The following is a 25001-nucleotide window of genomic DNA, read 5'->3' as shown; positions in this document are numbered from 1 at the left end:
CTTCTGTTTCACCGCGAGAGGGTCGTACTAATATTTTGGCGCATTCTGTGCACGTATCAAAGCGAATATTTGGTCAGAAATAACCAATGAAAACACTCGATATGACACAATGAATACACTAAGCGTTCATAAACCAATTCACCACCATTTCACCACCCAGATTAGTGTCATGGCGATAACGAAGAGATGTGCGAACAATGTAGTAAGTGAATAACGTTATTTTATGTGATACGACATCCCTGGAACCGTTACACAGTTAATTTTTCATGATCGGTTGTCGTAAACGATGAGCCGTTGCCTAGAAGAGGATTGCTGTGAATATCCAGCTTAGAATGTAGTACATTTCTTTGATAATTCATAGAATCGCTGTTGTGCGTAATTAACCTTGAATTGATAAGATTGGGGAAGATAAAGTAAAAAAGAAATGATCAGTTTTAGCATGGTGTATTCTATACACATGTTAAATCGGTATAGCATATAATATGTTCTGACAATGCTCTACGAATATTCGTGAGATAATTTTTATGATAATACTCTATCAGTCAATTATAGCTTCACAAGTACGAAGTGAAAAAAATGGCTAGTGATTTATCCAGCGGTTGTACCGAAGTCATTGAAATATTGGACGAGAAAGAAGAGGGTGAAATATCATTGGAAGATGTAAGCTCCTCGGAAGAAGGCCAACTCAATGACAGGTGCAATTTGAGACGCAGAACAGCCGGGCAGTGTCCCATCTGTTTGTCCACAAAACAATGCGCCATTTGGTGCGTTGCGCCAACAAAAACAAACACCTTGAAAAGCTCGATGAAAAAAGGTGATTTAAAAAATGATTTCTTTCTCTTTATTATCACTTGAATGTTGATGGAACCGTCAACTTTCATTTGCTTTGCAATGAGTTTGACCGTTCACGAGTCGGTACTGAATGTGATTTTCCTAATTTATCATTGTTTTAATACAGTGGAAGCAAGGAAAATTACACTCAGTTCACACTGAGCACAGTGAATTAAATTTACTACGAATTCAAGGTATACTACTCTACTTGCATTCTCAAAAAAAAATTGTCCAGACTTGGAAGTATTAGAATCTGTTTTATTACAAGTCTAGGCTACCTTGAAAAAAAAAAATTATTGATGTGTTCCTATACCTAAAGGAATTGTTTTTCGGAGATAATTACTAGAATTCAGAAGTTTGAAATGAAAATGAAACAGTGAAAAGCACGTTTCCTAAGTTTGTAACTTCAATATTTTGTCTAACGTTCAAATCATCTCGTAAATATTTTCTGACTTCAATTCTACGAATGCCTTGAACGATCAAGCTCATATCTATTCCAGGATTAGACAAATATTGAGCTCAGTATAAAGTGAATCATTGACCGAGTCATTTCAATAATGTCAGTCTGGTAAAGAGTTTCCAAAGTAATAATTTGGTAATTTGATTTCTTTTGAAATCCCTGAGTAATACAAGTAATCTAATATTTGAACATTGAGCTACCTTTGATTATTACCGAAAGAACGGCGTAGTTACCTTTTGCATGCATAGTTGATGGTTTATATTTATTTATTCATTATATTGTTTTGTATTTATAATATCCGTGTTGCACTTTTCTAATCTGTAAGCAGAATATTTTTCCCCTTAAGATGCAGTACAAGAAAAAGAAAACTGTGACCACACCAAAGATTCTGGCTATTCTGGTTCCAAGCACTGCTCATCTACTTTACAAGAAAATAATAATGACCTCATACCAATCTCGAGTGATAGTGATATGGAGATTGTCGGTCTTGCTGACACTGTTAAACAAGTACTGACTCTACCGCAAGCAAAAACCACAAAGATCCGAAAGCGTAGAAAAAAAAAACGGTCTCAAATCTCGTCCGTAACTGCTGAAAATGCCGCAGTAAATACTGCGACTAATCTAATGCCTGAATCTTCTGTTATACAAAAGCATGACTCACAAGTCTTAAAGGATAATCACTTGCCGAGGCTACATCGGAGAGAGTCAAATTCTCCACATAAACGTCCAGGATCTCCTTACAATAGGTCCAGAATTGCAAAATCACCCATGAGAAGGCATAGGTCACCCATCGGTAGAGGGAGATCACCTTTTATTAAATCAAGGTCACCATTAGGACATCCACGGTTACCTGTTTTGCGAAAATCACCTATTCGTAGGCCTCGATCTCCAGGTAGAAGATTATCGCCTCATTCACCTGTAAAATCACCTGTTAGAAGGCAGCTCAGGAGTTCTATGTCCCCGACGAATACTTATATTGACATGTACGGCAATGTCAACAAACTTTTGAAGAAGGTCAGGCATTTGAAGACAGTTGGCTCACTATCAGCGAATCGAAATGTAGATAAACTCAAGGAACACAGACCTTCTTTAAAGGACAAGTTGAATAACATGATTAAAGCTGATAATGGGAGTAGTGACTTTACAATGAAGTCAAATAGAGAGAGTAAATTTGTTGAAGATGACGACGATGAGGAAGACTTGGCACTTTTACGTAAAATGGCGTTGGAAACTAAACCAAAAAAAAATGAAAAGGTTCAAGAAGATACGGAACTTGAAGAAAGTACACAGCGGGAGATTAATAATATTGATGAAGATGTCGAGGATTTGGAATTACGCATGATTGCTCTTCGGTCAGCCGTGGTGAAGAAGCATCAAGACAGAATGCAACGCGGAGTAATGGTAGGTAAATCGAAAAAACGTCCACCCTCTGCTCGGACTAACACAGAAAGCCCATTCAGTCAGAGCTTCTTAGACAGTATTCCTATTCCTGATGAGGAAGAAAAAAAATTTGAAACGCCACCGGTTACACCTACTAGAGAGCTTAATGAGAATACTAATCCTGAAGACATGGAATTGGATTCCGAAGTAGAACTGGATAAAGAAAAAGAAGCAGAACCTTATTCACCTACTGATCGAATCTCGCAAAACATTCCCGTAGACACGGAGCTGCTTGGTATTCATCATTCAGATGTATCATTTATCACACCAACTAGTCAGATAACAGTTTCGGACAATTTAGATTTACAAGTTCTAGGAAGTGCGAAGATTAAAACACTAACAGGGGCATCTTATCTCCCACTGAACAAAATGTCTGAAAATAATGTTGATTCAAGTAAACATGTTCTTCCAAGTTCACAGTCTCCCACAAGTTCACCCTGTTTTCCAAATAATATGACTCAGATATTAGAAAATAATCATTGTCCACAGTTGGGTGATTATTTACCTACTACACCTTACTCTCCATCGGAGCCCATCACTACTCCTGATATATACTTGTCGCCCCAAGTTGATTCCCACTGTAATTCAGACCCCAATCACATACCTGATACTCCTTACTCACCAACAGATACTCCAGTGTGTGATTTTGAATTGAATACTACACCATTGTTTTCTAATGTTTCACATTTCCAAGAATCCGATATGAAAAAAAGCAAACGTAATAGAAGTGCGTTAATTCATATCAACCTAATTTCAACTTCATCACAGGATATTAGTAAAATATCAAACAGCAACATCACAGAAAATTTAGCATTGTCGCCAATAGATTGCCCTAAGAAAATGGTGGAGATAGAAAAAGAAAACATGTCACAAACCTCGTCAATGGATGCAGATATCGGATCTGCTTTTAATTCATTGCTGAATTCTCCTGAGGATACTATGATCGAGGTAGATGATTTGCCAGAGACAGATTTGGATGGAAGTCCGCTAGTCCCTATGCCTGCAGAGCTTAGAGATATAGAAATTCATATTCCTGATGCCATATCTCAAGAGATATTGAAACTTAGCCAAGAACCGTTGTATCTTCAAGGAGTTCCAGATGTTACGAAAGATGCTAATAAAATTCCAACTTTGGTAAACAAATCTCTAGTACCCGCATCAATTTTGAGGTCAAACAAAAATCTTCAGCAACCGTTGCCTCCTAAAAAAATTGATCCTCATCTTGAACCAGCTTTCAAGAGCGCAGAAATGCAACCTGTAGAGATTTCTACTGAATCAACTAATAGTAGTCGACTCTTTAAACCCATCAAACTTGCTCCTGTGATTAAAAAACCTCATCTCAACATGGTTAAACCATCTGCATTCAATTTTTCTGCCAATGATAATTCAACTCTAGAAGATCATGAGAATTCCGAAAATGATCAACCAGCACCGTCACAAAATAAACAAGCAATTCGGTCTTCAAGCAAAACGTGCATGTCAACTGATCAGGTGCAACAGTTAGAAACTCGTTCAATAATTGTGGAAACAATAGGAAAATTACCAGAATCTGTATCAGAATTCCAAACAACTGTTGCACAATACCAAGGACATAGTGATACGTTAAGAAATTCTAAGAAAGAATCAGCCAAAAAACGGAATGGGAGTACCGACGTAGAGAGGAAAAAAGAATCAAAAACAAGCAAGCCAGCTAGAACCAAATCGAAGCATACAAGTAAATCGTTGATGAACAATAAAAGTATAGGAACCAAACATACAGTAACAACCGTTGCAAATGCTATAGCGCCTGAAGAATCTATTAGTCCAGAAATTGTTTTGCGTTGCAAACAGCATTCAAAGTCTAATCGATCAGGAAAAATTCATAGTCCCAAAATCTCTGTGCAGAAAACTCGTAATTCAAGGAATAAGTCACAGAAACCTGTGGTACAAAAAAGTAGCAGAGAGAGCAACAGGCGAAGTAAGATTCAGTCTGTTTCAAACAGTAAGAATGAGAGGAGGAGTGATAAAAAATCTCTTAGGCTATCGAATGATTTGAAAACACCATCTGCAGATAAACTAAATGATAAAGGAATGGAAATGAATCACCATTCGCTGACTGATAGAAGGAAGCCAGAAGAAACTGAGCACGTGACGCAACCTGCTCCCATGTTTGTAGAACCTAAAGAGACTTTTATACCACAAACTCATTCTGTAAGTATAGAAAAAGGCAATAATTACAGTAGTGCAAAGCATTCGAAAACAGAATTAGGTATTCACGAAAATACTTCGAATGATAGCACATCAGATACGGTAACTATCAATGTTAATGTACAAAAAATTAATGATGTAAATGAAACTATTGCAAATATTTCAAATACCTCAACCACCTGCAATACGGAAGGTAAACCTTCCGCATCTATTGCCAACATTCATAGTGAAGGTTCTGGAGAATCGATATTGGAAAACATGATGTGCCAAAAAGTTGAAGCAAATAAGCGAAGAAGAAGTAGCATCGATGAAGACGAAGAGGCGCTCAGAGCTATTCTTCTTGCCTCATTGGCAAAGCGGAGTAAGCCACCTGAACCTATGAATACAATTACAAAAACGACAGTTTTAGCGAATCTGTCGTACAGCTCACCAAACACAAGCACAGAGTCTGTCGAAGATTTGCCAAATACTCCTGCCGCAAAGACTTCGGTATCTTTGGTTTATAACTCAAGCAGCGATTCTCCACTGTCATTGTCAAGCCACACCTCATCGTTAAGTAATCCACCTGTGAAAAATTCAATTCCAGGACCATTGTCTGAAGTAGTAACATCTGATGCTGTGACAGCGAAGAGTATATTACCTGAAAATGTGACTCATGATCAATCAACACTCTCTACAGCTCTTTCAAGGAAAAGATCGATCTCAGCAAGTGGCAAAGGACCTCCAAAGAAAATTGCTAAAAAAACTCCGATATCTGCGAGTACTAAAGTTGTCAATAATGCTAAGAAGTATCAGAACACTTTGTTTCAAAAGAAATTGAACTTACAAAAGGCAGCAGTGATCACTAATGCCCACAAAACATTGAACCAAATAAGTTTACATGCTAATAAATTGGTGGATGGGAGTAGATCAAGGGGTATGATAACTAATCCATTATCAGAAACACAGAGATTTGTTATAAATCTTGCCTCGGACTCTGAAAGTGAAAATGAAACGGAATTACTAAATAAAGATCACCAAGAACTGGTGAATTCCAACAGATCTGAACAGAAACCAGCGTTATCTATTCCAATGTCGGAATTTGAGAGAAGCGTTGACTTATTTTTGAAAGATGTCAGAAAAAAGCAAGAAACTGCAGCAGCCGCCAATCCCAATTCGACGAAAACTGCTGTAACACAAAAGCCTGTCAGTCCAGCACCATCTACACATAGGAAATCACCTGTACTATCCGCAACTCCATTGGTGAGGAAACAACATCTTTCTTTGCAAATACCCATTCATAAAATAACAGTCTTTTATTTACAGGGACAGAAGTTCTCTCAGTAATTTGCCAAAATTTTCTTGAACTCCGAACCGGGTAGAATAATAAAGCAATTGTCCAATGCTTAGTTCAATAATTTTGTTATCCAACGACCTTCTCTATCAAGTGCTCTTTATGTATTATGTTAATCTTACAGGCTGTTCGTCATCTACCAATTTCACAACAGGAAGAGTACCGCCGTCTGAAGCAACAGATTTTAGAACGTGAAAAGATGAAGTTACACCGAGTGCTAGGAAATAACAGTTCACCGCTATCTCCGAGCAGTAAAAGTAGCGGTACTCCACCTGGTCCGCTGTCACCTGCCAGTCCAGTAGCATCTCCCATAACTTCAAGGCAAAATTATAATGCTCCTTTAAATTCTCAGTCACTAATGACCACAACTAGCAAAGATTATAAATTGCGGAATATTAGTGTTCAGAACAATTTGAAAACTACTATTTCTAGTGGTAAATCAAGAGCGACCTCTGTTGTTAGTAAAGCAGATGGTTCAACACCATCCATTTCAAATCTTAGTATTCAAATTCCAAATGAAACGACGAATGTTAAGATAGCCTCTAAAAAATCAACTGACTTGTACATTCCTGTGAGCACATCACAATCTAGGCTAGTAACAGCGGTAAAATCAACCAAAGATACAGTGAATACTGAAGACACCCACGATTCTACAGTTTTCATGAAAGGTCAGTCAAAGTTAAAAAATGTTCATGTACAACTGCAACAAGGAAAGACTGGTAGAACAGTCAGCCTAGGAGGAGGTACAAACTTGAATACGAAATTAACCGTGTCCAATAATCAAGAACTTCAAGAAGTCAGCCCCCAGGGATTTACTCCAGCCGAGATTTCCACGAATATTGAAAAGAATCAGACTGATATAACTGCACCCTCAAGATTTGCTTCCAGTTCCCCTTCCATGGATTCCAGAAAAACCACAACGGCAATCGATGTCAGCGATAAACGTGATAGTTTAGTAGATTCTATGGCATCGACGTTAGTTATTTCCAGGGAGGGAGAGAATTCAAAGAATAGTACTTTGGTAAATTCCTCAGCATCTACAGTTATTCTTTCAAGAAACGAAAACAGTGATAACTCCAGACTGGAATCTGGAAATCCCGAAAGTAATAATAAAAATTGTGGGGTTTCAAAATCATCTGTGAACGAACCAAAAAAATTAAGAAATAACAAAGATATCTGGGAGAAGATTAGAGGTGATGTTAAGAAGGAGCTGGACTCAATCTCCGTGTTACCATCTAGTGAACAGAAATCTTACTTGGCTACTGTAGAGCACAATTTAGTAAAGAAACGGTGAGCAACAAAGTGAAATTATCTAATTTATTGATTGGCAAGTAGTTAAGACTCAGGGTAATAACTATCTGCGATTTTATTGTTATGAAATCCGTCAACTTTTGGTAATGAAGAGCAATCAGGAAGTATTTCTTAATACAGGTATGCTATTCTGGATGATTTATCAGACATATCTGGGAATTTGCGACAGCTTGAAATGGAAAGAGATGTACAAACACGTGCTGTATTGGAAGTGAAAAAACTTCAAGAACAACTCAAATTGGCAGAGGAGAGACTTCAGGCACAACGTGATCGAGTCAATAAAATGGTGCCCAACATCACTGTTGCTTATGAAAAGTTGAACAGCGGTAGAAGAGAGTGTGTGAAGATGACCAGAATCTGTCTTGGATTAGGATGTCTAGTTATTGGAGCTAACTATAAGTATGATTTCATTTCAGTATTAACAAGAGGGTTATAATATTTTTAGCTGATAACTAGTTTATGCTAAATAGGTAAAATCTAATCAATCAAATAATTTTATTTATTGCAGATGATTCTACATAATATTCATGTATTCCGTTTAATAATATTCTATTTGCATATTCTTTTTTGCAACAGAAATCACTAGTCTGCACATATTTCAGGATACCAGCTGCAGGTGCGCAGCTGTTGAATAATCGGCTGAAACAAGTTGCTGGATGTACTCACCAATTATCCAAAAAAAAAGCTTCTCTCAGTGTAGACAGAGGCGATGTTCCAAGCCAAGTTCATCCTCAGAGTTCAACAAACAGTATTGACCACTGTCTGGATAGTCCGGCGATTCAATCGCCGCAGAGTATCTCTCAGGGAAGTAGTAAAGAGAAAGATGATGAATCTGTAATCACTATTAGTGTCGCATTAACGGAAGATCACTCAAATTCTAATCCGGAATCTACGGCGGTTGTGGAGGCAGAACAAACTGGTGTATCAGAAACAGAAACGCTAAAACTCCAGGACAGCACAACAGCGGTATTCTTGCCAGGCAGTGTTTGCAAAAATTTACCACAGTCAACCAGCACCCCGAATCCTTCCGGAGAAAGTTATGATGTCACTAAGTATTTACAAGATTGTGAAACTACCATGTCAAAATTCGTTTTGGATGGTCCAAAAGTTGAACTTATTGGTCAAAAGGACAGTCTGGAACAGCGAAAACTTCTTCAACCCTATAAATCTGTTCTTACCCACCTAAAAGTGCCGAGGTGGGTTGACTTCAGTAGATTACGCTATCTGCATGCAATGTTCTCAACGATAGATGTTTATTGACGACTCATAAAAAATAAAACTCAGGGGTTCCCATCTTTCGCATTCTTATAAAATTTATACTTGGACCAATTACAAATCATACGAATTGTTGCGGCATATTAGTAATGTCGTTTTTTGGATACTCGTTTAAGATACTAAGCGACTTCTTCTCTATTCCATAAACATCCAGGACGACCGACCCCAGTGGTATTCTATGCCCTTACGAGCTCATGGGGACCTGCAGAGATGAAGGATGCCAGTTTATGCATCAATCTGCCAGAAATGGCTAGTAGCTCTCTGCATCTAACTGAAATGCACTCGCCAGAAATTATACGTAAGGTGGTTCTAGACACGCACACGCAAGCACGCAACAGTCACACATATATTGGCACGCGCATATTTCGTGCGAAGTTTTGTCGTTACGACGAAGTTTCAGTTTTTGAACTTCACGCCCAAACTTCGCGAAGAATAATCATTTCTAATTCATTTGTTGTCAAGTATATACGATAAAAATGCAAATAACCGTAAATACTGAAATTTCGGGTCGATTTTCAGCATATTACTTTTTCATAACACTGTAGTTCGAGTTATATATTGTACCATAAGCTTTAACATCGGAGTATTGCTCAAGGTTTTTGAAATTTTTTTTATTTATACCACATCTGTAAAATCGTACGTCTTAGTAGAACCCTTTAATGCAATTATCGATATTTACTTCTGCTTTAATGAGTTTGTCACCCTAAATTACAGGTAATGTTCCGTCGGAGGTGCAGTATGCCGCGGCAGAGTCCATCCCATTGGTTGCTGCGGCGACACCTCGAGATGGTAAGTTGTCTTCATAACTGAAGGACCTTTACAAAAGAAATTAAAATTCTTATTTGTACTTCTTACGATATGCATTGTTACTTTTTAATTAAATCTTGTTACTGTATTATTTTAATTTTTATCAACGACAGTAGTATGAGAGTGTTCAATACGTAATTTTTTTTTTTTTTGTACAAATTGTAAAAGAAGATTTGAAAAAAAAAGAAAATCAAACGAAAGTGTAGTATAACTTCCAAGTGGTTGATGTTATATATGTGTATAAAATTCAAAATAATTTACTATGGCTCAAAACTTGAGTTTTCAAGACACCGCAAGAAGTAAAGGAGTCGAAGAAAATCAAGAAACTCTTCTTTTATATTCTATTTATATATAAATATTAACCCTTATGTACCTGTAAAATAAAATTAATATTTTTTGGCACAAAACGTTTACTTTATTCAGTGTGTTATATTAAGAGTAGTATATTATAAATAATTTTAAATGATGCTCATCTAGAATAACCGTCTAAAACGAAATTCAAGCGGCAATCTTTCCAGTTACTTTAACTTCGCATCCACGGTATGACAGTAAAAACAGGAGGATGGGGACAGATTTCTTTTCAATAAATTTTCTGAATTACTTGGTTCTGTGTTAAAAAAAAGTTCACTTGACAGATGTTGAGTACATTAATCAGATATGATTCAATCTCCATAACTATGCCCGGGAAAGTTTCCCTGACTGTTGCCTTTTGACCATGGCATTCGGCCAGCTTCTCGAGCTTCGTCCCACTTGCGAACCCAGTCAAGTGGACATATCGAAGTGAAAACATCTTTGAACCATTGACATGCTACTTTTCCTTCACCAAGGATATTTTCACATCGATAGAAGTCTGTGTACATGACGAAGCATCTCAATGTCTGATTTGTTTGCTGGAATCTAATTTAAATTTGTTAATTTAAAAGTAAGGTAATTTAAAAGTTTGTGTAGATATATTATTTGGAAATGGTACAGCGATCTACCTTGGATCCAGCCCTGGGGTTCTTGTTTTAGTATACCTTCCATTACCATCTCTTCCAGCACAAATTTCATCTAGTTCCTCCTCAGTCAGGTCATTACGATTAATTTTTTTTTTGCCTTCCTTTTTATCAGCTACCTCAATCAGACCTAAACTTATTTTATTTTCGGAAAAATGTTTAGGGACCTGTTCCAGAGGAGGATTTTCATCTCTTTTACTATCAGGATTGCTGTCTATTTTTGGAGAGCTGACTGGCTCATATGGCTCACTCGTGACGTTTACTAGTTTCGATAAATCTACTTCCGGCTGAGTTGGCTCTTGCGCAACTTGTGTCAGTATTTCAGGTGGAGAATCTGTCAATGCTGTTGCACTCTCATTCGCATTCTTCGATATGCCTCGATCAGTTTTCACAGATTTATGACTTTGCGTGATGTGAGAAGGGTACTTCTTTGGCACTGTCTGCTGATCAGGCTCAGTTGCATTTTGCGTATTAGTGTCATCACCTTTGTTTGGCTCAGACATAATAGTGACTAACTATGCCGTAAATATTCTTGAGCAGCTACAACTGACTATTACTGAATATATAATAGAAGTAATTTATACATACATTAAAACAAAAACTTTTGCTGCGAAGGGAACTGATTATCACAAAAACATTTAAACAAGCTACCATCGTTGATACCATGGATAGTGTGTCAAGATGCAAATTCCTTTGAAAAGCTAAGCCTAAAGAACAAAAGTATTTTCAACTAATTCAGTCCGTATCATGATCCTTAAATGCTAGTTCTAAAAATTCCTCAATCAACATGCCTTTCAGAACAGTTGCATTTAAATTCAACATTTATTGCAAAACGTATTTTCAGGTTGAACGTGGCATTTCCAAGAAAATTTATTATAAACGAATAAGCATGCATAAAGACTACATGGAACGTGATTCAATAAACAAACAGACGTATCGTGACGTAGAATTGTAACGTATCGAATGGCTGCGCGCCTCATTGCTGTGTTGGCGAGTATATTTACGTGGCACGGGATGAGCGGATATTTTGCATTTTTAACAGTGATCAAGTAATACTTGGTCAACTATTCATCACCAGGATGATTGCCCTAGAAGCATTAATTGGATATTTCGCTCTTCTCGCCGTGTGTTTTCTTATTTTGGTAGGTGTTGACAGTTTGGCTAAGGTTATGTTGATTTCGGCAAAGAATAGCTGATTCGAAATCAAGTATTTTTCTACCTGTTGCCTGTTTTGTTTTATCCACTTTTTATTTGTTTTCAATATTTTTATCGTATTTTTAAAATTTGATTGTTCATTCCTGAAGACTATTCACGTCATTTTTGGACTGTCCGTTAATTGCAACATTTATTTGTATTTACTGTAAAAGATAACTTATCACAGCTGGCAATGCATGTGTGAAGAAATTATGCTTCACTATAAATGGAACGGAAATTTATCATCTAGCCATTGTATCTATCTCATTCATTTTTCAGTTCTGTGTGGTGCTTTATGCAACAACAAAGCCTTATCCCAAAGTGTGGCGTCACAAGGATGAGAATTACTTTTACAACTTTCATACAGGAGAAAGAGAAATGTTTCCATCTCTTTCTGATGATTGGAGCGTACATCTCAGCATTATAGTACCTGCATACAATGAAGAAGAGAGATGTGAGCTTGTGAAATGCATACAGCAAAATTTAAGAACCTTATCCCAAATGCTCCTGATATTCTATTTTTCAGTGCTACCTATGCTGGATGAATGTATTGAGTATCTCGAGCACCGCAAAAGATTTGGATTTACTTACGAAATAATTGTAGTCAGCGATGGGAGTACAGATGGAACAGTCACGGCTGCTCAGAATTATAGCCGTAAATATGATACTGTTCGAGTCCTGAGCTTGGTCAAAAACAGAGGAAAGGGTGGGGCTATACGATTGGTTAGTTTGTTGAAAAATCCTTATTACAGTTTCTTTTCAAAAAGTCATAAAGAATGTCAAAATATTTGTTAATTAGCAATAACAGCTTCTTTTCTGATTTAGGGCTTACAAAGCGCCAGAGGTAGCGTACTTCTCTTTGCCGATGCTGATGGAGCTACCAAGTTTAGTGATATTGAAAAACTGGAAGCTAGTTTGCAACAAATCTTGGGCTGTAAGTGTGACCTTGGTATTCAGTCAGTGCAAGTTTTAATTCAATATTCATGGTGTTTCTCTTATCTTAGGTGACTACACAAAGGAGCCTGAAAAGGTAGCATCGTCCGATGCTGTGGTATGTGGTTCGAGAGCACACTTAGAGAAGGAAGAAACTGCAAAACGCTCCATATTCCGAATATTCCTAATGCATGGTTTTCACTTTCTAGTCTGGCTACTATGTGTCAGAGGTATTAGAGACACTCAATGTGGGTTTAAGCTTCTGACCCGCAAAACCGCAAGAACGTTGTTTAATGCATTGCATGTAGAACAGTGGGCTTTTGACGTGGAAATGTTGTACATTGCACAAACTTTAGGTTTGCCTATAACAGAGATCGCTGTGACTTGGACAGAAATTGACGGATCTAAGGTAGTTCCTATATGGAGTTGGCTGCAGATGGGTCGTGACTTGGGATTAATTTGGTTGAAGTATAGAATCGGAGCTTGGAAAATAGCCAAAGTTAAGAGCGATTGATCATTTGATGGATTCCGATGGTACAAAAACTATCACCGTATCATTCGTAACCAATGATTATATTCTGCAGTATAGACAAGTGGATGGTACTAGTGAAAATTTACATAAATTCAACTGCTGGTCTGTGGTACATATACATGAAAAGGAGAAGAGAATCATTCAAAAAACTAGTTCTGAAGTTTGAGGTAATTGCCTATGCAAAATGTTTTATACTTTCAACTTTCCTGAATAGTAGGTTATTATTATACTGTGACGCAGAATATTGAAATATGTGGACACGCGAGAGAAAAATTAAAACTGTGATTGAACAGTTTGTTTTTTAAAGATAGCAATATTTAAACTTATAAAATAATTTTGCTTTACAAAACTTGACAGCCTGGTGAACGAGTGTAAGTGATTGGTTTTCAACTTTTCTATAACTGAGATATAAATTGAAGATGACGAGTCTTTAAGAACTGAAAGCATCGAATCATTAAGCAACCTATTGAAGCGTTGTCTCTTTTGTTAAATTGAATATTCAAATAAATCGTTTGATGTATACGTATACTCTTATTATATCTGAATAGTTGAACCTGAAATTTATAATTAGCCGTTGACTCAAGTAATTACTACCATATCCACACAACTGTATCAACCCATTTTATACCATTATTTAACTATAAAATCAGGTATAGGAAACAGAAGTTGAAATGTTCTGTGTTATTGCAATAACCCAAGTACCATGGAATATTAAACGTTTTTATTATCTGTATTTAAGTTGTAACGCCCGTGATGTATGCACAGTTCAAACTTTCAAAACGCCTAATGTAGCCGTCAACGGCAACTCGCGAAACAACGACGAAAATATGGTTGCTCTGGAGCGCCACGCGGAGTTAATCGCTTCACTCGCGTTCGAGCAGCCGGCGCGAATGGAGCAAAGGTACGCGCGTCGTAGAATACAGATCGCGTTGCTCAGGCTGTGACACGTTATTTGATTGATCAGTGTATTCCCACCAAACTCAGTTCTGAGTAATGCACAAACGGTAACGTGTGACCCACGGAAAAAATGAGTTATTGCAATAAAAATAGCCTGCAAACATGGAAGGTGAGTTTCGTGTCTGAGTTTTCATTGTTTGACCTAACTTCAGTTTTTGACGATCTCGATTCTCGTATCTCTGCGTCGGGTGTGGTTTTTTATTATTCGTTTGGCTGATTCTCGGTAAATGCATATAGTTTTGTTATGAGCAAGTTTATTCAATCGGCCCAGGCAGCCAGCTACAGTATACAAAAAGTGAGAGTGAGAGTGGAATTGATTGTGAGATGCTACGAGATCTACTACATGTAAAGTGTGGAGCAACCAGAAGGAGGTAAGAATACTTATTTCAACTATTGGATGATACTTTGAAATGGTATATTTTGAGCCGAATTTTTCTCCTTGCGTAACATGCCGCGAATGAATATGGGGGGGGGGGGGTAAACAACAATAATAATAATTTGCGAACTGAAACATGACTGAAACCCAGTTTGGTAAATGAATTTAAGTTTCTTTTTTGTTTTTTCTAGAGTTTAAGCAGAGACATCCCAGTAACTTCTCCATTACTCGGCAGTGTTGGTGAGTTTGCATGTGTTGAGTTACGTGGTGGCGGTAACAATCGTTACACAAATCTACGATTTCTTAGCTGCATGGATAGGCTCATTCACGACAGCCACGGTGTTCCACTTTCAGTCAAATTATTATTTTTTGCAATTTATTGTACCATAGCTCATTTAAACGAAATTTTTCACGATGCTGAAAGTGGAATGAGCATCATGACAGGTCATTATATTATATACATCACTTACTCTGTATTCATGAGAACGAATTGTGATTTGCTGTAACTGATATATTAGTCTACATTTGAATTTACCAATGAAGTCGTTTAAGTGGTGATTCACCTGAGGTTATAGCTACTGATATACCTATACGCTTGTTACCGGTATACCCAGTTCCTTCTGTTATAATTAGTTCCATCAACCTATTTCGTGTCAGTGGGCGCTACTAAACAAGGGACACAAAAACCGTCAACATGGGCTCTCTCATTGTCAAACAGTTTACGGTCTCACGACTGTGAAATTTGTGACTATTAGTTTGACATTCGTTTCACATTGTAAATTGGGATGTATGAAAATATCAAATGTAAATATAATTCAGCGTTTTGAATACTTGCGAAGAAATGGGGAGCTTATGCAACTCAACGATATTTTGAATCTGAATTTATATTTCGGTCCAGGTGACAGATTTATGCGTAAATATATTTCTAACCTCAAAATCAATCCAATTATGTACGTAGTAATCATTGCTCTATTACTCCCGTAACACGTAGTCTTGTAAACTAATTGTGTGGTACTAAGATAAATAACGTTTGCGTACGTAAATTACTCGTGCCAGCATCCACATTGCAAAATAGTTCTATCAATGTTTTTCAATTACAGTTCAAAACTGGGATAGCAAGGTGTAGTCACAATGCGAAGTCGCAGCAACTCCGGAGTCCGTTTGGACTACTATCAGCGTGTGGTTCATAAAATAATTATGGACCATCAAAATCCAGTTACTGGCCTTTTTCCGGCGAGTGCTGACATTAATCATGCATGGATACGAGACAACATCTATTGCATATTAGCAGTCTGGGGTCTTTCAATGGCCTATAAAAAAATAGCTGATGCTGACGAGGATAGGGCCAAAACTTACGAGTTGGAGCAAAGCTGTGTTAAATTGATGCGTGGTTTGTTAATGGCCATGATGCAGCAAAAGGATAAAGTAGAAAAATTTAAAACAACTCAAAATCCACATGACGCTTTGCATGCCAAGTATAGTTCTGTTAATGGACAAACTGTCGTTGGGGATGCAGAGTGGGGACATCTTCAAATTGATGCTATTTCTCTATATTTGTTGATTCTCGCTCAGATGACTGCATCTGGATTACAAATTGTTTTCAATTTGGATGAGGTGAGCGTTGAAACGCTAAGGGAAACAGACTTGTCAGCTTCTTGTTTAATTTTCTCCGTCATGTATTTTTTTAAATTGTAGGTGGCTTTTATACAGAATTTAGTATTTTATATTGAATCTGCTTATTGCACGCCGGATTACGGTATTTGGGAACGAGGAGATAAAACTAATCACGGATTACCAGAGCTCAATGCTAGCAGCATAGGAATGGCCAAGGCCGCACTCGAAGCTATGAACGAACTGGATTTGTTTGGTGCTCGCGGTGGTCCAACTTCCGTTATTCACGTACTGGCTGACGAGGCGCAAAAGTGTCAGGCCGTGCTACAGTCTATGTTACCAAGAGAATCCAATTCAAAGGAACTCGACAGTGGTCTTTTGTCTATCATAAGTTTCCCAGCTTTTGCTGTTGACGAACCTAATCTTATCGATTTAACTAGGAGTGCTATTATCAAAAAATTACAAGGAAGATACGGTTGCAAGAGGTTCCTCAGAGATGGTCACAGGACTCCCAAAGAAGATCCTAATCGGTTTGTATAGTGACATACATGAAGATCTGTTAGTGACTTGAATTATTTTTTTATACATTACGGTAAATAAAGATACTTTTATGTAGTCAAAAAAAATTGATCACGGTTTTTACTGCTCATTTTATTCTTCTACAATTTTCTCTTTTACATTTCAGCCTATATTACGAACCATGGGAGCTCCGCATGTTTGAGAATATAGAATGTGAATGGCCTTTGTTCTTCTGCTACTTGATTCTTGACTTTTGCTTTCAAGGCAATAAGGACGCAGTTATAAAATATACAGAATATCTTGAGGCAATTATGATTAAAACTGAAGACGGAATGAAATTAGTTCCAGAATTATATACTGTACCAGCTGATAAGGTAGCTGCTGAATATGCAGATCCCGGTAGCCAAGAAAGAGAGGCAATAGGTAGATGTCCTTTCATGTGGGCACAATCATTGTACATTCTAGGAAAACTGTTGCAAGAGGTGAGCTGAATCAATTTCTGTTGAATAATAAGTGGCCCTTAACTGACTTCGGAGTTGAGAGTGCGTAAAGTTGAATCTATCGTAGATCTGCACTTCCGAATCTAGAGTTGTATATATCTCAGGCATTACAGATATTCGATTTATCTATGACAGGGTTTCTTGGCAGTTGGAGAGCTAGATCCACTAAACAGACGTTTGTGCAGTGAGAAGAAACCGGATGTTGTGGTACAAGTAGTTATACTCGCAGAGGATGCTGAAATACGCGAAAAAATTGCCCAACACGATATCCATGTTCAAACTATCGCGGAAGTAGCACCAATAGAAGTACAGCCTGCCAAAGTCCTCAGTCATTTGTATACTTATCTAGGTATATGTTCTTTGATATTCACTTGACCAGTAAATGAAAATAAATTTTTTTTAATGCAAGATTCTCATGTGTAATCTTCTGTCAACAGGACGTAATAAAAAATTAGGTTTATCAGGGCGAAAATCGAGAGATGTGGGAATACTCAGCACAAGCAAATTATACTCTCTACATGATAAAATATTTGCGTTTACACCACAAGTAAGCCATTTTATTTCAATTTTGTAAATTTTATATGCTTCGTATTTCTACTTACTGTTCATTTTCTTTTTATTGTACAAAAAAAAAAAAAAAAATAGTTGACGGACATGACACGGTTCTACATCGCATCGGACTATGAGCTCATGATTGACATATTCAAAGGCGAAATAAATTTCTTGAAGTCTAGCTGGCAAAACATGTTAGGCCGGCCGCTGGTGGTGATGCCGCTCAAGAACGCTCACCTAGGTATATGAATACTGTACTTGCGAGTCATAGGCCTAACAATACTTGGGGCCAGTTTTAAATCAGTTTTGTCTAGTATGCTCCTTACATTTTTTATTTATCAAACTCATCCTAATTTCAGCTGAAAGTTCAAACAATGTTGCATTAACTTTCAGTCAATTAATACCAGATCTCTATATCAGTCACATGATTTTTATTCCAAAAATTATGCATATTCAATATTATTAAAGGGAATTTTCAAGCAATAAACTTTTTGGTCTTTTCAGTTTTATTAGGAGCCTATGACTCGAACATAAATGGGTATATGTTTTCGATTTGAATTTTGAAGTATATCGTCAATTCATCACCTATGGTTACTCCTAACATGCCTGGAAGTAGTAGACTTAATCCGATAGCTTGAGTGTGTGATATTATTTTTCTGTCCCTTCAAGTCTCGCAATTTTCTATTGCATTATTTATTGTTTTAGACAACTTGTTTACATTTGATTTAATTTCAAAAACTTACCACACTACAAGACTTACTACATGTCTAACATACTTTGTCAAACAACTTAACAATCGAATTATCGCCTAGTATTACATCGAATAATAATGAAAAAACTCCCAGCCAGTCAGTCAACAAGTAATTTAAAGCTTTCCAGCAGAAAAGTAGAAAAATATAATTAAATCAATTCCTGTTTTTTTTTTTCTATGTAAAGGATAAAAAATTGAAGGATTTTGTGATTGATTGACGGTATTTAAGGAAATTTGTATCCAACGAGTCATTGTAATCTCACAATCTAATTCTGAGTAATGATTGTTTTTATTGATAAAAACAAGCCCTGGAAAGCTTTTCTTTCTTCTGATGCAGACCGTGAAAGTATAGCTATACTAATTATTAATATCAAAGTATTTTGGCTTATGTGTTTGCGGTGGGTGGGTGTGTTGCATGTGTTAGAACTTTGATGGGGAGGAGTACTATACAACAAATGATGCGGCTCTACTCGTCGATACTGTTACAAACTACCTGGCCTTCCTCACCATCAACTGGAAACAAATGCTTGGAAGACCTACTCTTACACTTGTAGCCACTCATAATCATCTAGGTATGCTATCAGTGTTGATCAGCATTTTTTCTGGAATTACATCTACGAGTAATTCTACCATTGAAATTATTGCTTCAATCTAGAACACACCAGAGCGTCCAACGATCCTGGAAATCTTGGAAATCCTGGAAGTATCCTAGAATGTGTTTTTTGTACCAGACATTTAGGAAATTTGCCTCCATCATTTTTGTGATTTGAATTACTTTGGCCATCAAAATTCTTTGACTTTGTATTTATGCATATTATCAGGCACATGATTTCTATTACAGTTTTGTTTTTGAATTGTTAAGGTTTGTTCAAGCATTAAATTTCATGGGTAACTATGAAGCAACCAGAGTCGGGATAACAAGCTGTAATTTAAAAATTAATTTTGTAATCTGTATTAAAATGTGTGACCTGACTTCAAACATAATCAATTCCACAAGAGCAATGTTATTACACTTTTCTCGACACTTCTGGAAATGAATTTTATCTGTCGGAACATCTATATCCATTGTGCGAACCTGGTGGGTGCAAATACTGTGCAAACCTGAGCGTTGAGTTTAGAATAGAACCTAGGATTTTGGGCATCAATTCTACTGGGCAGCCTGTTCTTTTTTATTTTATCGAACATTACGAATCTTAATGGTATCTTGATTGCTTTGGCATTTGCTTCAAATTGCATAGCTTCTTAATTCTTTAAACTGTACAGCTTCTTAAAGTATGATTGAAGCTATTCAGTTTTGGCGAATGATATTAATCACATGACATATTGGTGCTGCTAGCATTTTTTTTCGAAATAAATACTTTATCATAAAATGTTCCTGGTTTTTCAGATCAAGGAAAAATTCCCTTGGCCATGATCACTACCATGAAAAAATTAAAGAGCGGCTATATCAACGGAACTAGAGTATCCCTGGGAAATTTAAATGAATTCTTAAGTACCTCTTGTATCACTAATTTAAGCTTCTTGGGTAGCTCAGAGGAAGGCAGACCTGATAAATTGAATCCCCAGGTAAAAGATAAATGCTATTATACCAATGCAAATTTTTCTTGTAATAAAATTACACAAATATGTCAATCTCATTTGTTTCAAATGAAAAAAATCAAATATAAATTTGTTCAAGGTATCTCATGCTTAGGGAGTTTGTAGGAATCTTATTTTTACTGATAAAAACCCATATAAATTTTATAGGTTCAACAATACCTGGATGATCACTTATTACGTGCCTTTCCGCATCGTTCTGGCCTTCTTAATCGGCCTGTTGCTCGGAGCGGACGAAATCTCAGACGTAAAATGTCTGTCAAGGGTGCTATAAAAAAAACTAGATCCATAGCGGTAGAACGTAAGTCTATACAATTTTTACCTGACAGTTTTTAAACTATGGTATATTAGTAATTTTTATTTCATAAAGACGGTCAATTTTCTTTCAATGCATTCTTCCACCAGTGGTTCCTATAAGTCTCCAAGAGCGTAAGTTTAGTAACATATCTATATAACATCTATTTGATTACTTGTGAATATGAATACGATTGGTGCAAGTGTATGCAGTACGAGCACTTTCTAGCTGTAAGCAATTGAGAAAAAAAGTTGAACATTGCATATGTACATCCGCCTCTTGCTTTGCAGTCTTCTAGTCGCAAAAAAATAGTTTCCAAAATTTGTCGAAATTGAATAAATATTGCATATTGGTTGTTCAGCTGAAAGTCTCGGAATGTCTGGAGATGAACGTAGAATTTCCGTGGGCTACTCCTCCAATCCATTTATCGAGATAACGGATACGGCAGCAGCAAAGCAATCATCTTCTCCACCAGTAATCGTAACTCGTACACCATCACCGACTGATGACCTGTTGCCATGGAAGCAATCCGCCAAGTCGCATAGACATAGATTAGCATCTGAAACACAATACGCTGATACCGAAGTGGAAGAGTTATTAGCAATGTTAAGGGAAACTGAAAGTTTAGAAGAGCAGGGAGACATCTTGCAATATTTGGTAAAGTGTGTTGAGATAACGAAGTTCCTACAATGTCCATCAAACGTTATTATTTTCAGTAGATTTTAACAACTTGAGATTATCTGTAGGTTGATTCGCAAGGATTGCATTATGACACTGGTATGCTTGAGGAGGGGCGTCATGTTACTGTTAAAGACTTGCTGAAAGGATTATATCAAAAGGCTTGCCAGCAAAAAATGTGGGGTATTGTAAGGCACACAGCTGGTATGCTAGGAAAACGTGTTGAAGATCTAGCCAAGGCTGTTACTGACTTGCTAGTCCGTCAAAAGCAAGTTACAGTCGGCATGCCACCTTCGAATGAGTATACTATCGTTGCACCTTTGCCAGAAAATGAATTGAGATCTCTGATTCACCAAGCTTATGGTGATGATGAATCTACCGCCATGTTGACCCAGGAGCTACTTGTTTACTTGGCAATGTTTATCAGAACTGAGCCTCAACTATTTCACGAAATGTTGAGGCTTAGAGTTGGATTGATTATCCAAGTTATGGCCACTGAACTTTCTCGAACATTAATTTGTACTGGAGAGGAAGCATCTGAACATTTACTGAACTTATCTCCATTTGAAATGAAAAATTTGTTACATCATATTATGAGTGGCAAGGAATTCGCCATAAGTAGCGGTATGTTCTACTCGTATGCAAATATGATGACCTATTTTACCGTATGTGTCAACCTATATCAATTAAACGAAAATTTCTTGCAGTTGGACGTGGAAACTTCTCTGTCATTAGCTGTAAATCGGGCAGAGTTAGTAGGGTAAGCGAAGTTTATTTCTTTGATTTCAAGCTTCAAAGTACCAGTTTGCAACAATGTTAATTTCCAAAGAATGTACATTCTCTTGTAAGTTGGTTTGATATTGTGTATCCTGTAGAAATCTCAAATTGGTTCCTTTCTGGGAGTTGACCAACCGGATGGCGGTGAATTAGAGCCTGATAGACAAGGTCAATGGTTGCGAAGACGGAGGCTAGATGGAGCCTTGAACAGAGTACCCAGAGATTTTTATCCTCGGGTATGGGGAGTGCTTGAACGAGTAAGTATAAGCACAGCCAAGTTAACCATTCTTTCAGATAAGCTGTCTGAATTTCTAGGAAGAGTTATAATAGTATCGTACGACTTTAGAATTATTTATGTTTTTAGTGTCAAGGTTTGGCTATTGAGGGTAGAGTACTTCCGCAGAATTTAACGCAAGAAATGACGCCCGGAGAATTAAAATTTGCATTAGCCGTTGAAACTGTCCTGAATACTATACCACAACCAGAATATCGCCAGCTAGTAGTCGAGGCTCTAATGGTTCTCACTTTAGTTACTGAATACAATGTTGTAGCTTCTCTAGGTGGGCTCATAGCTGTCGAACATTTAGTGCATAAAGCAAATGTCATATTTTTGGAAGATCAGGTAATTATACATTGTGATGGAAAATTTTTGCAATTCGAACAAATTTGTACGATCAATATTTATGGTCTTTTTAGATGAATTCAGATGGAGACGCAACACTCTGTTGCGCTAAGCCAAAAGAACAGCGTGAGACAACTGCAACAGGAGGCTTACTTTGTGGCGGAGCTGCTTATGTCTGTCAACATTTTTATGATAGTGCACCTAGCGGCAGTTACGGAACCATGACATATATCACAAGGGCTATAGCTTCTTTGCTGAATTGTCTACCAAAAGATGGGGACCTAGAATGTTCAGTGTCATAGATGCATTATTATTACTATTGTTATTATATTTGTTTTGTCACGATGTTCCAAAGAGAGAACTTTGTATCGACCATGGTATATAAAAGACGTAGCTGATAATATTTATTTTACTTATCTTCACTTCACAATGCTGAACGCCAAGTATCAAGAGTTAAAATTTGCCAAGTAATTGAAACATATTAACCAACAATGGTTCATATATTATGTGGAACTCAGTTCCTAGTAGCAACATTATATGGTCGTTTCACCATTTGTATTACAAATCTCTTTTTAGATCTGTATAAACAGTCGATATGGTGCAAGTTTGTTTGCTTGGATTCTTGAGAAAATTGGGCTAGTCGATATTGGAGTAGGAGCAAGTGTGAATAATGAGCTTCGTTAATTCTTGTTATTAAATGCTTACCTAGTGTATTATGCAATTTGTGTTTATGTGTAAACGTATAACAGTACAGTTTAGCCATGCTAGAAAATAAAGTAAGATTTAAATTCATTTCGCCAATTTACTGGTATGCTTTTTAAAATATACATATACATGACAGAATCAATACTACATTATCTTCTTTTTACGAAGTCTTTGTACTCTTGGATAGTGGATTAAGCCTCGAAAGCCATGAAATACTGGAACAAAAATTGAACAGTAGAAGTTTTTTAAAAGTATTACAACAACTGTGCTAAAATTTTCAAACTATTGTATAGGTTAAAAATTTTATACTAGAAAATCTTCCCTAATTACGAATTGGATAATTAATGTAAGTACTGCTTCATGTTTTTTTTTTCATACCTAGATTCTTCTGGTTCAGCAGGCACTTCACTTTCATTTTGTAACTCAACAATAAGTTCCGCTCGATACTGATGTTTCAGTGGAGCAACCACTGTTTGGGCAGCTTTTATTGCGAACATCTTCACGCAAGCCTCACGCCAGTTTAAACCATACCATTCGATTTCTTCTTTTGTGTACTATAAACAATAATTTTCAACTCATTTAGACTGTTGGAAATTATTAAATATTGCCTAAATGAATATTCAATATTTCATTTACTTACAGCAGATAAATATTGCTGATATTTGGAGTAAACTTCGTCTTTCTTGGCAGGATTATCGGGATAAAGAGATTTATCTGCCAATGTTTCAAGAATTTTCCTTTTAAGTTTCAGAGCCAGCTCAGATTTCAAATCGTAAGCTGGTGTCTGTATAGAAAAGATGAGTTTTAAACATGTCAATTAACGTGGTATTTATTACTGATTAATAGATTGGTACCTTCAACAGGTAGTGGTCAAATCCATAGTTCTTGTGAATTAAATCCAAAGTTCTGTCGGTGAGGGTGACACGTATATACTTGTCAAGAACTTCGCTGTAAACAATGGATCTTTTCAATGTAGGAACCCAGAAATGTGGAATTTTCTGTTTAAGTTGATGTCGTTTTTGAAAACCTTGTACTACAGATTCACCACCCCATAAACCTTGGTGAGCCTCTTTGGGATACTTTAATGGAAGTGGAACATTTTGTACTGGATATCTGTAAGTGAATTTGTATCATCTTATAAAATCTTGCAAGTTTTCCATGCTCTCAGATTTATTAAACACTGATCATCATATTTATCATGGAAAGTTGCAAATTGATGGTAGCATGTTTGTAAAAAAGTATTTTATTTGAGGAAATACATTACACTTCTCCCGTGGCCTCATTTCTTGCATATTTTCCTTCCTTTTCAATGTAATGTACAGGGGTTGGTTGTGTATATTTCCATTCAGTATAAAACTTCTTGTACGCTGCAGGCATTTCTGTTCCAATTCCAAATTCGAATCGGTTTGGTTGTTTGAGGTAATACATTCGCAAACCCTGTAATAAAAAATTCGTTATACACGTGAAAGATGATTGAAACTACAAGATTCGGAGTGGATCTTAAGATTAATTTTGTGAGGTTAGCTTCCAAGTTTATGTTAAGTGATGAGAATAATTGGATAGTACAAGCACTAAATTGAAAATTCTTACTTGGGCTAGTTTATTAGTCGTCATTGTATATTAAAGAATGTAACAAGAGTGTAAAATATAATTAAATCCAGTCGCCAAACTCAGACGACATCAGATTCGTCTGCAGTTCGGACCGATCGATTGGATTGTACCGTGAAACAGCAGTCGACTTTGATACTATCGAAATCTAGCATT

At 36.8% G+C, this 25001-nt stretch overlaps 5 protein-coding genes across 15 annotated transcripts; 3 read left to right on the top strand and 2 right to left on the bottom strand.

The window, feature by feature from the left end:
• The first annotated feature begins 154 nt into the window (after nt 1-154).
• On the top strand, nt 155-10046 carry LOC124308155 (uncharacterized threonine-rich GPI-anchored glycoprotein PJ4664.02). Of its 4 annotated transcripts, XM_046770560.1 has the most exons (8): nt 163-202; nt 543-814; nt 1638-6160; nt 6376-7541; nt 7683-7961; nt 8165-8758; nt 8992-9086; nt 9552-10046. In XM_046770560.1, the coding sequence occupies exons 2-8, from the start codon at nt 577-579 to the stop codon at nt 9641-9643; spliced, it is 6987 nt and encodes a 2328-aa protein (XP_046626516.1). In that variant the 5' UTR covers nt 163-202; nt 543-576; the 3' UTR covers nt 9644-10046. The 4 variants fall into 4 exon arrangements, with proteins under 4 accessions (XP_046626520.1, XP_046626518.1, XP_046626519.1 ...); XM_046770562.1 differs by having other exon boundaries at nt 156-814; nt 8992-9135; XM_046770563.1 differs by having other exon boundaries at nt 156-814; nt 8992-9140.
• Nucleotides 9798-11386, bottom strand: LOC124308161 (cytochrome c oxidase subunit 6b-1-like). Its single transcript, XM_046770577.1, has 2 exons — nt 10625-11386; nt 9798-10541 (listed from the first exon to the last, which is right to left on the bottom strand). The coding sequence occupies exons 1-2, from the start codon at nt 11140-11142 to the stop codon at nt 10307-10309; spliced, it is 753 nt and encodes a 250-aa protein (XP_046626533.1). The 5' UTR covers nt 11143-11386; the 3' UTR covers nt 9798-10306.
• A 184-nt stretch (nt 11387-11570) lies between these two features.
• LOC124308159 (dolichyl-phosphate beta-glucosyltransferase) lies at nt 11571-13858 on the top strand. Of its 2 annotated transcripts, XM_046770572.1 has the most exons (6): nt 11571-11781; nt 12113-12287; nt 12360-12556; nt 12659-12767; nt 12838-12884; nt 12976-13164. In XM_046770572.1, the coding sequence occupies exons 1-6, from the start codon at nt 11719-11721 to the stop codon at nt 13030-13032; spliced, it is 648 nt and encodes a 215-aa protein (XP_046626528.1). In that variant the 5' UTR covers nt 11571-11718; the 3' UTR covers nt 13033-13164. The 2 variants fall into 2 exon arrangements, with proteins under 2 accessions (XP_046626528.1, XP_046626526.1); XM_046770570.1 differs by having other exon boundaries at nt 12838-13858.
• Nucleotides 13859-14198: 340 nt separating this feature from the next.
• On the top strand, nt 14199-23324 carry LOC124308059 (probable phosphorylase b kinase regulatory subunit alpha). Of its 7 annotated transcripts, XM_046770387.1 has the most exons (17): nt 14199-14626; nt 14823-14871; nt 15732-16245; nt 16327-16772; nt 16928-17243; nt 17397-17610; nt 17699-17808; nt 18989-19136; nt 19952-20130; nt 20311-20461; nt 20566-20589; nt 20817-21112; nt 21202-21757; nt 21841-21893; nt 22009-22167; nt 22275-22532; nt 22607-23324. In XM_046770387.1, the coding sequence occupies exons 3-17, from the start codon at nt 15763-15765 to the stop codon at nt 22832-22834; spliced, it is 3621 nt and encodes a 1206-aa protein (XP_046626343.1). In that variant the 5' UTR covers nt 14199-14626; nt 14823-14871; nt 15732-15762; the 3' UTR covers nt 22835-23324. The 7 variants fall into 7 exon arrangements, with proteins under 7 accessions (XP_046626343.1, XP_046626345.1, XP_046626341.1 ...); XM_046770389.1 differs by lacking the exons at nt 14199-14626; nt 14823-14871 and adding an exon at nt 15304-15435; XM_046770385.1 differs by lacking the exons at nt 14199-14626; nt 14823-14871; nt 18989-19136 and adding exons at nt 15339-15581; nt 17907-18054.
• Nucleotides 23315-24975, bottom strand: LOC124308065 (39S ribosomal protein L28, mitochondrial). The gene is made up of 6 exons (XM_046770403.1): nt 24828-24975; nt 24502-24674; nt 24092-24350; nt 23878-24021; nt 23616-23791; nt 23315-23452 (listed from the first exon to the last, which is right to left on the bottom strand). Exons 1-6 carry the CDS (start codon nt 24849-24851, stop codon nt 23398-23400), a joined length of 831 nt encoding a protein of 276 aa, XP_046626359.1. The 5' UTR covers nt 24852-24975; the 3' UTR covers nt 23315-23397.
• Between the last annotated feature and the right edge of the window lie 26 nt (nt 24976-25001).

This window comes from Neodiprion virginianus, chromosome 6, assembly GCF_021901495.1.
Source record: "Neodiprion virginianus isolate iyNeoVirg1 chromosome 6, iyNeoVirg1.1, whole genome shotgun sequence".
Taxonomy (NCBI): Eukaryota; Metazoa; Arthropoda; class Insecta; order Hymenoptera; family Diprionidae; genus Neodiprion; species Neodiprion virginianus.
This window is presented reverse-complemented; position numbering and strand designations above follow the sequence as displayed.

Coding starts and splice junctions, on each gene's coding strand:
- LOC124308065 (XM_046770403.1), bottom strand. CDS start 24,851: ATGACGACTAATAAACTAGCCCAA. Junction 24,351..24,501: donor AATGAGGCCACGGGAGAAGT/GTAATGTATTTC, acceptor ATTCACTTACAG/ATATCCAGTACAAAATGTTC. Junction 23,792..23,877: donor ATCAGCAATATTTATCTGCT/GTAAGTAAATGA, acceptor TATTGTTTATAG/TACACAAAAGAAGAAATCGA.
- LOC124308155 (XM_046770560.1), top strand. CDS start 577: ATGGCTAGTGATTTATCCAGCGGTTGTACCGAAGTCATTGAAATATTG. Junction 6,161..6,375: donor TACTATCCGCAACTCCATTG/GTGAGGAAACAA, acceptor TTAATCTTACAG/GCTGTTCGTCATCTACCAAT. Junction 8,759..8,991: donor ACCCACCTAAAAGTGCCGAG/GTGGGTTGACTT, acceptor ATAAACATCCAG/GACGACCGACCCCAGTGGTA.
- LOC124308159 (XM_046770570.1), top strand. CDS start 11,719: ATGATTGCCCTAGAAGCATTAATTGGATATTTCGCTCTTCTCGCCGTG. Junction 12,288..12,359: donor ATACAATGAAGAAGAGAGAT/GTGAGCTTGTGA, acceptor TCTATTTTTCAG/TGCTACCTATGCTGGATGAA. Junction 12,557..12,658: donor AGGGTGGGGCTATACGATTG/GTTAGTTTGTTG, acceptor TTTCTGATTTAG/GGCTTACAAAGCGCCAGAGG.
- LOC124308059 (XM_046770387.1), top strand. CDS start 15,763: ATGCGAAGTCGCAGCAACTCCGGAGTCCGTTTGGACTACTATCAGCGT. Junction 17,244..17,396: donor TAGGAAAACTGTTGCAAGAG/GTGAGCTGAATC, acceptor TATCTATGACAG/GGTTTCTTGGCAGTTGGAGA. Junction 19,137..19,951: donor AGCCACTCATAATCATCTAG/GTATGCTATCAG, acceptor CTGGTTTTTCAG/ATCAAGGAAAAATTCCCTTG.
- LOC124308161 (XM_046770577.1), bottom strand. CDS start 11,142: ATGTCTGAGCCAAACAAAGGTGATGACACTAATACGCAAAATGCAACT. Junction 10,542..10,624: donor ACCCCAGGGCTGGATCCAAG/GTAGATCGCTGT, acceptor AATTTAAATTAG/ATTCCAGCAAACAAATCAGA.